At 36.6% G+C, this 10,008-nt stretch overlaps 1 protein-coding gene across 7 annotated transcripts in view; it reads left to right on the plus strand.

Moving 5' to 3' along the window:
• The window catches only part of ATP7A (ATPase copper transporting alpha), a 194,686-nt gene extending 190,634 nt beyond the window's left edge, over positions 1–4,052 (plus strand). For all 7 annotated transcript variants that reach the window (XM_057495796.1, XM_036929137.2, XM_036929136.2 and 4 more), the window contains one exon: positions 290–4,052. In XM_057495796.1, the coding sequence (XP_057351779.1) occupies positions 290–563 (274 nt within the window). In that variant the 3' untranslated portion in view covers positions 564–4,052. The remainder of the gene's footprint in view (positions 1–289) is intronic.
• The last annotated feature ends 5,956 nt before the right edge of the window (positions 4,053–10,008 follow it).

The raw sequence follows: 10,008 nt of genomic DNA on the forward strand, positions 1-10,008 counted from the left end.
ATCAGTGATAAGCCCAAAATGTTAATAATTAATGTTAGTCATGTAACTATTACCTTATATAGTCTTTACATAGCAACCATAAGCACTGAGTGGGGTAAAATCTAGTACACTGGCTCTGGGAAGTAGGATTTCTGATCATGTGACTGCATAATTCCTTTTGAGCTACTTTCCTAGCAGGAACCACCTTTGTACATTTCATGCCAGGCAAATCTCTTTCCATTTTAGAATGTAACAAGCATCTAGCTCATATTTGGTTATTTCAAACTAGTGTACTTTTGCATGTGTCCAGTTATAGGAAACCAACTTATGAGAATTATGAACTGCATGCCCGAAGCCAGATGGGACAGAAAAGTCCTTCAGAAATCAGCGTTCATGTTGGAATAGATGACACCTCAAGAAATTCTCCTAAACTGGGTTTGCTGGACCGGATTGTTAATTACAGCAGAGCCTCCATAAATTCGCTACTGTCTGATAAACGTTCTCTAAACAGCGCTGGTACCAGTGAACCTGACAAGCACTCACTCCTGGTGGGAGACCGCCGGGAAGATGACACCACATTGTAACAGGCCACAGACAGAGGGTGCTAACTAGCTGATGTTGTTTCACACAGACACAGCATTCGTGATGTCACCCTAGCCCTTCAAAATACCGTGGAAGGATTTTATCTGGGTCTCACACTCTTAAGTTAGGGTTTCTATTTGAGTTGTATTTGTCTAATGGGAAAAATATCTTTTTTCAGGGCATTGGCTCTGAACATAGCTTTATTTAAAATGATTCTAGTAATTGTTGCTTTCACTAGCTACAGGTAAGGAGGGCCAGTGAGGTTTACAACAAGCCCTATAACTGAAGATTGCCAAATTGTTGCTCAAGTGATAATTTTCTATTGGACAAAAAAAGAAGGCTCAAAGAAAGGATAATTAAAATTTTGAAGATTTGAGAGCATGATCTTGAAGAGATTCCTGAGCTCTTATCCCTGCCAGAATGGGAACAGTGGCTTTCAAAGCACTATATAAAGCATCTAGTTTTAGAAGGAAAACAGTAGAAACTATTTAAAAACAGAAATACCTTATTTATTACAGGCTTTCTTCCCCCTCTTTCTCCCTGTGTCTTTGAATTTGCAGTTGCTTTCTTAGATGCCCAGGTGCATTTTCTTTTGTTATCTTCTTAGCTGGAGATAGTTTTTCATTGATAAAAATAGCTGACACCTTTCCCAATATCTTGTTCCTTTCTTTCACTTGTAGCTCAAAAGATCGTAAGGGTCTGTAGAGTTCCCTGCTTGCCGTCTTCTCATTGTGGTAAAAATATATCAGATTCTTCCTTCAATGACTCTCTAGCTCTATACAGGCTTTCAATTCACTCCTGTTGAGTTCAGCTACAAGTTGTTTTTAGTGTACTCTGTCAGCCTCAGTCTAGAAGCTTAAGCTTTTGAGCCTCTTTCACAATTGATTTTTAAAATAAGATTAACACTACCATCTTTAACATATACAGGTCATATAAAATTACCTGGATTCACCAAATTTGTCCTTTCTTGGAGAGAATATAAGACCTTAACTGGTATATATGATTTAATAGATTTTAATTATCTTTTAATGTTTTAGATAACCTCTCAAAATGACTTTAAAATAATGCTGTTACAAGAAGCTGCTTTTACCAAAAAGTACAATAAATTGTAATACAGAAATGAGACTCTCCCTAGGTTGTGATACCTCTTGGCCAAATCTATACTTTTCTCTAGTTTGACACATTTGCACTTGCTAGTTAGCATCGTTCACAAATTCAGGGGCTCGTTCTCATTGCCATATAGATTTAGAACATTCCCCAGTGAGTGCCTGGGAGTTAGCACTTGTGTCACTATTTAAATTTCATTTAATTTTAATTCATTTAAATTAAATTGCAAGCTGGATTTCATATGCAAAATATGTAAGTGAAGAGAACTCATAAATAAATTTCTAGTATTTTGTTCCCATTGCCATATGGGAAGCTGCTAGCACATAGGATTTATACTCAGTAAATGTTAGTGCTTTTCTCCCCTTGAGGTCAGAAATAAATACTAAAATTCATTTTTATAGGACAAAGTCTAAAATCAGCTGGGAGTGGGGGATGGGTTTTTTCCTCTCCTACTTCCTTTCTCTCTTATCCTTTCATACACACAAAACAGTTTACAACATTATTACATGCTATCTTTTCAGATTTGGAAAATATCTCATTTTTATCTCAGTTATCATAAAGAGAGAACTGAAACTTTTGATGAAGGTGCTATTAATCTAGAAAGGCAAACCCATTTTCATGAAATATGAATGAGTTTGTATATGCAGGCTCTTTTTTAGACCAATACCTCTGCCATTGTTCATGCTTCCAGTTTGAATTTTAATATTTTGAAATTTTTCAATTCCAGTGGCCCATACCACAATGTATTTCTTCTAGAAGAAACAGCTGATATGACAAAATGTAGAATCGACTTTTGAAAAAGAAGTACCTCTCTCTCATCCTCACTCCTCTCTCTCTGAAGCACTTGTACATAGCCTGTTAATGTTTTTATTATTATGTGTGTGTCTGAGTCATCCTTTTGGCCCCCACATGCTAGGAGACCCCCATGTCCTAGGACAGTGAGAAAAGCAACCTGTAGTCTGGGAAAAAACAAGGATATCATTTCAGCCATTATTACCAGAATAGGAAACATTTTGTTCAGAAAGAATCCTGCTTTAAATATCTGTAGTCATCTTTGAATTTTCTATCACAAGTCTCTTTTGTAATCCAGAACTCCCATTAGCTTCATAGAGCAGCTGTATTCACAGGAGAGGGAGGTGATATATGGAGGGGATCAAAAGCATTGCTTTCAGTTAGTAACTAGCTTTGAGTAACTAGTTAATAGAACAAATTTTATAAGTGTGTGTATGTGTGTGTATACATATACATATGTGCACATATATATGCACACACATATTACCATATAGAAGGAAAATAGATTTATATTTGAATTTGATATTTGAAGTTCTTTATTTGTTGTTCCTTTATCACTCTTCGGTATTCACTCAGCAGCCATTCCCTGTCTGAAGATAACAAGGGTGTTTTGATGTCCAGTGTAGGTTCAAACTCAACTATAGGGCACCTTTTATCTTAAATATCCAAAGATGCCTTTTGAATTTCAAAGGTTAAAACTCAACTAGAATATTTAGTGTTGTAGTCTCAAGAAGTATGGTTGTCAGTTGTGAAAATAGAAATGTTACTTTTCCTAGTTTAGTATCAACATTTAGAGTGTTAAATTTGATGCCTGTGAACAAATAATTTTATACTGTGCTTTAACTTTTTCAAAGTTATTCTTTTTTCAGATGTATTCTTTGTTCATAATGCTTAACATAGCATCATAGAGAGGATGTTTCCAAAAACTGAAGCGTGCATATCTTTTATGTACAAAGCTTAAGATCAAGAATGTATGTTCTTAGAGAATTCTTTTTCCATTCCTTGTGGATCATGCTTTAAAATTATTTTTCTTAATATTTATTTTACTCTATTTTGTTATTTTCTTGCAGTGAGGCATCTGGTTACTGGTTATTTCAATAAGAATAAAAACGTTCCTGGAATCACTCTGGATTTTTTGTTTATTTCTCACTTTTCTATATTAAAAAAAATACTGTTTTACCAAGTGTAAAAAAATAGATTCATGCCAAATTATTATCAAGTTTTACACTAACTTTCTGTAGTACCTCTGAAAGTTTATCTGGTATGAGTAAGCAGATAAAGCACAAAAGTCTGACTTCTTTTTCTTCAATTAAAAGAGCTTCTGTAATGGCATTGATAATAAACCTTTTGTAGCTAAAACCAGGTGTCTCAACCTCATGTTTTTAGTTGAAGAAATGTTTAACAAAACATTGTTAAACATTGATTGTTTAATACCCCCAAACAACAGTTTATGATGTTGTGCAATAATTATTTACTATAGTCAAGATATTCAGTAGTTTGTTTTTCAATAGCATGTACTTGATCATATTTCTGCCAAGGATGTGCCTTCAACTTTATAATTATAGTATTGTAAAAAAATTTTTTTTGTCAGTGTCTCTTTTGTTAAATTATCCAGCTCCTGTACTAGCAGTTCTGAAGTACCCTGTGGTTTTTAGTTTTTTTCTTTCTCTTTCTCTCTGTTTTACTGTTAAATCAGTGAGGGGTCAGAATTGGAGGCAGCACCACACATTTGCTAAGAGTGGGAAGGAAAAAATACAGTGTCCTTCAGACTCCACTCCACCTGCTGTATCATGTCGTGAGGATGAAAAGCAAAGGAATACAGTTGTCCTCCTTTCCTTTGTAGTCTCTAATACATTCTTGATAGATTGTCTATCCTAAATGAGCTTAACAGAGAATGGAGCTTTTCTTGCATTTGGGGGGCCCTGTACAGTGTGTCAGGGTCCCATCTGCAGGACATTCCCATACCAAACACTTCTTTGAATTAAGAAAAAGGTTTTAACTGATTTGTAAAGAAAAACTACTTTTCATCCTCTCCCCCCAATCCCCCCTAAATCCCTGGGATTATTTGGCATGATGAAATAGGATTGGAAAGGGAAACATGAGTAAAATACCTAAGGCACAGCCAGTAGGGTGTGTAGGTCAGTTACTGGTCTGAAGCTGAGTTGCTAGTTTCCTATTTTGAAGGGAGCTGCTTTTGCCTGTAGGAAGACCCCATAGGGCGTGATGTGAGGAGCACCGAAATAGCCTGCTTGCTCCAAATATTCTCTATACCAATTACAGTCCTTTGTGTTCTTAAACTTAGCAATTTAGCCTTTCCTTTTCATTCATAATTGTTAGTCTTCATGTTGGTGCCAGTTCAAGTAAAATAATGCTCCTGCGTTGCAGCACCGTCAAGTGCATTCTTAAATTTATAGCTACAGTTGTTGGGCAAAGTCCTTGTTTCAAATAGTCACAATGAACCAGCTGCCTCTGTTCAAAATAAATTACTCTCTTCCTTATGAGGTTGAACCACTGGCAACATTTACCAGCTGACCACATTTTGGCCAACTTATCTTGAGACCAGGTTTCAGTAATGCCTTCAAACCTTGCTACTCAAAGTGTGGTTCCTAGACCACCAGGCTTAGCATCACCCAGGGGCTCATAAGAAATTGAAGCTATCAGGCCCCACTCCAGATCTGCTGAACCAGAACCTGTATGTTAACAGGAATCCCAGGTGATTTGTATGTGTATTAAAATATAAAAAGCACTGTCTTAAAGCTTTTATCTTCACTCTGCTTTGGGATGAGCTGGAAATGCCTCCAAATCTGTCAAGGACTCACAGTAAATACTCATCTTTCTCCCTCTCTTTCTCCAGTAAGCTCTGGGCCCAAGTTAAATTTTTCTCAGCTATCCCTGTTCAAATACAGGTTTGTTCATTCATTCATCCATGCATGCATGCATACATTCAACGAATATTTGTTGAATGTTACTGTGGATGAGGCACTGTTCTAAGTATGGATGGTGACAGCAACAAACAAACAACAAAAGCAAAACCCAAAACACTGCTCCCAGGGAACTTAGATTCTAAGGTGGGAAGGCAAATGGTAAACAAAAAATACTTAGTATGTTAGATGGTAATAATTGCTATGGAAAAAATTAACAGAGGAGGGGAGATGGGGTACTGGGGAGGGGGCTGCAATGTAAAACGAGGTCAGAGAAAGGTGGCTCACTGAAAAACTGACATTTAAAGAAATACTTGAAGAAGTGTGGGAGCTTGCCACATAGATGCAAAAGAGCATTTCAGGGAAAGGATGCATTATGGAACACACCAAAACTAAAAAGTTACCTATTTTTTTTATCCAAAATTCAAATTTAACTGGGTAGCCTGTATTTTATCTGGCAGCCCTAGTTAGGGGACTATGACAATAATCCAGATGAGTGACAATGGTGGTGGCTTGAGCCAAGGTAGTAGCAGTGGAGGTGGTTATATTTTGAATCTTGAAACAACAGGAGTTCTGGTTTCTGGTGGCTTGGCTATGGGGTATGAGAGAAAGATGTCAAGAATGTCTCCAAGATTTTTGGCTTAAGCATTAAGAAAGCTCAAGTTGCCATTTACTAAATGGGGAAGACAGAAAGTGGAACAGTTTGATTTGGGAGGCAGATGAGAGAGAAAGGTCAAAAGTTCAGTTTTATACATAATTTTGATATATTTATTAGGTATCCAAGAGGAGATGGCAAGGAGGCAACTGGATAAATGAAACTCAAACTCAAAAAAAATTAAGGGAAATTATAGATTGAAATTATAAATTTGGGTGTTTCAAAAATGTAGAATTTTCAGTTTAAATGGATGAGATTTTATTTCCTGTGCTACAACACTTGCTGGCATCTTCTGTTATCCTCACAATAATCCATGTGTTCTGAAGTTTATAGCTAAAGGAAATGAAGTATCTTGACTTAGAGCTGAGGTGGTGACTTTGGCAAGCTGGAACTATATTTCACAGAATCGCCTTCCCTCTATATGGATTGGACTGGGTTAGGGTTAGCTATGGGACACCTTTTCTGTGAGCTGTAGAAGGCAGAAGTGAAGTTGGGGTCATACTTTTTTTACTCTTGGAAAGTCAGTGCAGAGCGCCATGTAGCTCACGTTGCTGCTGATCTCCTGGCTCACCTTGTTGGTGTGGGGCAGTACCCGGCCCTGTGGCTCTCTAGACACCATCAGATCTCATTGTTCAGCTGCTCTAAGGCCACGTTCAAGTACAAGTGCAGTTTTGGGATGCAGGGTGCCAGCTTCTCCTGTGGTTACCCATACCATTGAGATTGGAGATGTGTGAGACAGACATGGTTTCTGTTTGTCCTCCTGAGTTTCAGTTGTCCTCGTGGCTTTCAAGTCATTTCAATTTCAAAAGATTCCAGTTTCTCCTTACTCTCATTAACAGCCAGCTTTCCTCCCTGATTGACATTTTGGCTGATCTATAGCCACTGCACATCAACACTGGATGTAGAGGGAACAACTGCATAAACGGCTCCACCAGCTCCCACAACAATGTTAGTTGAGTCTTTAGGGTTTTTTTATGTGCAATATCATGTCACCTGCAAACAGTGACGGTTTAACTTCTTCCATACAAATTTGGATGCTTTTCATCTCTTTGTGCTGTCTGAATGCCATGGCTAGGGCCTTCTAGTACTATGTTCAATAAAAGTGGGGAGAGTGGACATCCTTGTCCTTGTTACCAATCTTACAGGAACAGCTTTCAATTTTTCACTGCTAAGTATGATGTTGGCTGTGGGTTGTCATATATGGCCTTTATTATGTTGAGGCACTTGCCCTCTATACCCATTTTGTTGAGAGTTTTTATCATGAATGGATGTTGAATTTTGTCAAGTGCTTTTTCAGCATCTATTGAGATGATAATGTGGTTTTGATCCTCTTTTTATTAATGTGGGGTATGATATTGATTGATTTATGAATATTGTATCATCCTTGCATCCCTGGAGTAAATCCCACTTGGTCATGATGGATAATCTTTTAGATGTATTTTTGAACTTGGTTTGCTAATATTTTTTTGAGGATTTTTGCACCTATGTTCATCAGGGATATTGGCATATAATTTTCTTTTTTTGTGGTGTCTTTGTCTGGTTTTGTTATTACAGTGATGCTGGCCTCATAGAATGAGTTTGAAAGTATTCCCTCCTCTTCTACTTTTTGTATTACATTAAGAAGGATGTATGTTAGCTCTACTTTAAACGTTTGGTAGAATTCATCTGTGGAGCCCTGTTTTTGGGGGGTTTTATGATTACCAATTTGATTTCACTGCTGGTAATTGTTCTGTTCAGATTTTCTGTTTCTTCCTGGGTCAGTTTTGGAAGGTTGTATTTTTCTAGGAAGTTGTCTATTTTTTAATAGGTGGTCCAATTTATTGGCATATACTTTTTCATAGTGTTCTCTAATAATTCTTTGTATTCCTGTGGTGTCCATTGTGATTATTCCTTCTCTATTTCTGATTTGTTTATTTGTATATTCTTTCTTATTTTCTTGATAAGTCTGGTTAGGGGTTTGTTTATTTTGTTGGTCTTCTCAAAGAACCAGCCCCTGGTTTCATTGATTTTTTCTATTGTTTTATTCTTCTTGATTTTATTTATTTCTGCTCTGATCTTTATTGTGTCCCTACTCCTGCTAGCTTTGGGATTCATTTGTTCTTTTTCTAGTTTCTTTAATTGTGAGTTTAGACTATTTATTTGGGATTGTTCTTGTTTCTTGAGGTAGGCCTATATTGCTATGTACTTCCCTTTAGAGCTGCCTTCGTGGCATCCCACACATTTTGGGCTGTTGAATTTTTATTTTCATTTTTCTCCTTCTCCATGTATTGCTTGATTTCTGTTTTAATTTGTTCATTTATCCATTGATTATGTAGAAGCATGCTGTTTAGCCTCCATGTGTTTGTAGGCTTTTTTGTTTTCTTTGTGTAACTTATTTCTAGTTTCATAGCATTCATACCAGTGGTCTGAGAAGCTACTTGCTACAATTTCAATCTTTGAATTTATTGAGGCTCTTTTTTGTGGCCTAGTATGTGATCTCTTCTGGAGACATTCCATGTACACTTGAGACAATGCTTTTGGGTGTAATGTTCTATAGATATCCATTAAGTCCATCTGATCTAATGTATTGTTCAGTGCCTCTGTTTCCTTACTTGTTTTGTCTGGCTGATCTGTCTACTGATGTGAGTGGTATATTAAAGTCTCCTAAGATGAATTTGTTGCAGTCTATTTTCCCCTATAATTCTATTAGTAATTGTTTTACATATTTAGGTGCTCCTATGTTGGGTGCATAGATTTGTTTAAAATTTTTTATTAAGGTATTATTGATATACACTCTTATGAAGGTTTCACATGAAAAAACAATGTGGTTACTACATTTAGTCGTATTATCAAGTCCCCACCCATATCCCAATGCAGTCACTGTCCATCAGTGTAGTAAGATGCCACAGATTCACTATTTGCCTTTGCTGTGCTACACGGTTTTCCCCGTGATCCCCCACTGGGTGCATAGATATTTATAATGGTTATATCTTCTTGTTGGACTGACCTGTTTATCATTATCTAATGTCCTTCTTTGCCTCTTGTTACTTCTTGGTTTTGAAATCTATTTTGTCAGAAGTAAGTACTGCTTCTCCATCTTTTTTCTCCCTTTTATTTGCATGAACTATCTTTTTCCATTCCTTTACTTTTAGTCTGTGTATGTCTTTGGATCTGAAATGAGTCTTGCAGGCAGCATATAGATGGGTTTTGTTTCTTTATCCATTCTGCTGCCCTGTGTCTTTTGATTGGTGCATTCAGTCCATTTACATTTAAGGTAATTATTGATAGGTATGTACTTATTGCCATTTTATTAATTGTTTTTGGTTGTTCTTATAGCTCCTCTCTGTTTCTTTCTTTCTTATTATACTCTTGTCTTGTTATTTGATGGTTTTCTTTAGTGTTATGATTGGATTTCTCTTTTTGAGTTTTTTTGTGTATCTATTGTAGGCTTTAATTTTGTGGTTACTAAAGGTTCAAGGATAGCTTCCTTACTATATAACAGTCTATATTAAGGTGCTGATTGTTCTATTTCAAACTGAATCTAAAGGTACCTTTTTTTCCTTTTTCTTCCTCCTCCTCCACACTTCATGTATTAGATTTCATAATCTGCACTTTCTGTGTATCAAGCTGATTTTTTGTATAGTTTATTGTGCTTCTTTTGTTTTAATTTCATTCTTGCTTGTTAATTAGTTGGTCTAACTACCTTTACTGTTGGTTTATTTTCACTGGTGAAAGCTATTTAGCCTTAGGGTCATTTCCATCTACAGCAGTACCTTTAACATATCCTGTAAGGCTGGCTTAGTGGTGGTGAATTCCTTCAACTTTTGTTTATCTGGATATCGTTTAATACCTGCTTCAGATTTAAATGATAATCTTGCTGGGTAGAGGATTCTTGGTTGCAGGGCCTTCTGTTTCAGTACATTAGATATTTCATGTCACTCCCTTCTGGCCTGTAAGGTTTCTGTTGAGAAGCCTGATGATAGCCTGATGGGC

Source organism: Manis pentadactyla, chromosome X (genome assembly GCF_030020395.1).
Source record: "Manis pentadactyla isolate mManPen7 chromosome X, mManPen7.hap1, whole genome shotgun sequence".
Classification (NCBI taxonomy): domain Eukaryota; kingdom Metazoa; phylum Chordata; class Mammalia; order Pholidota; family Manidae; genus Manis; species Manis pentadactyla.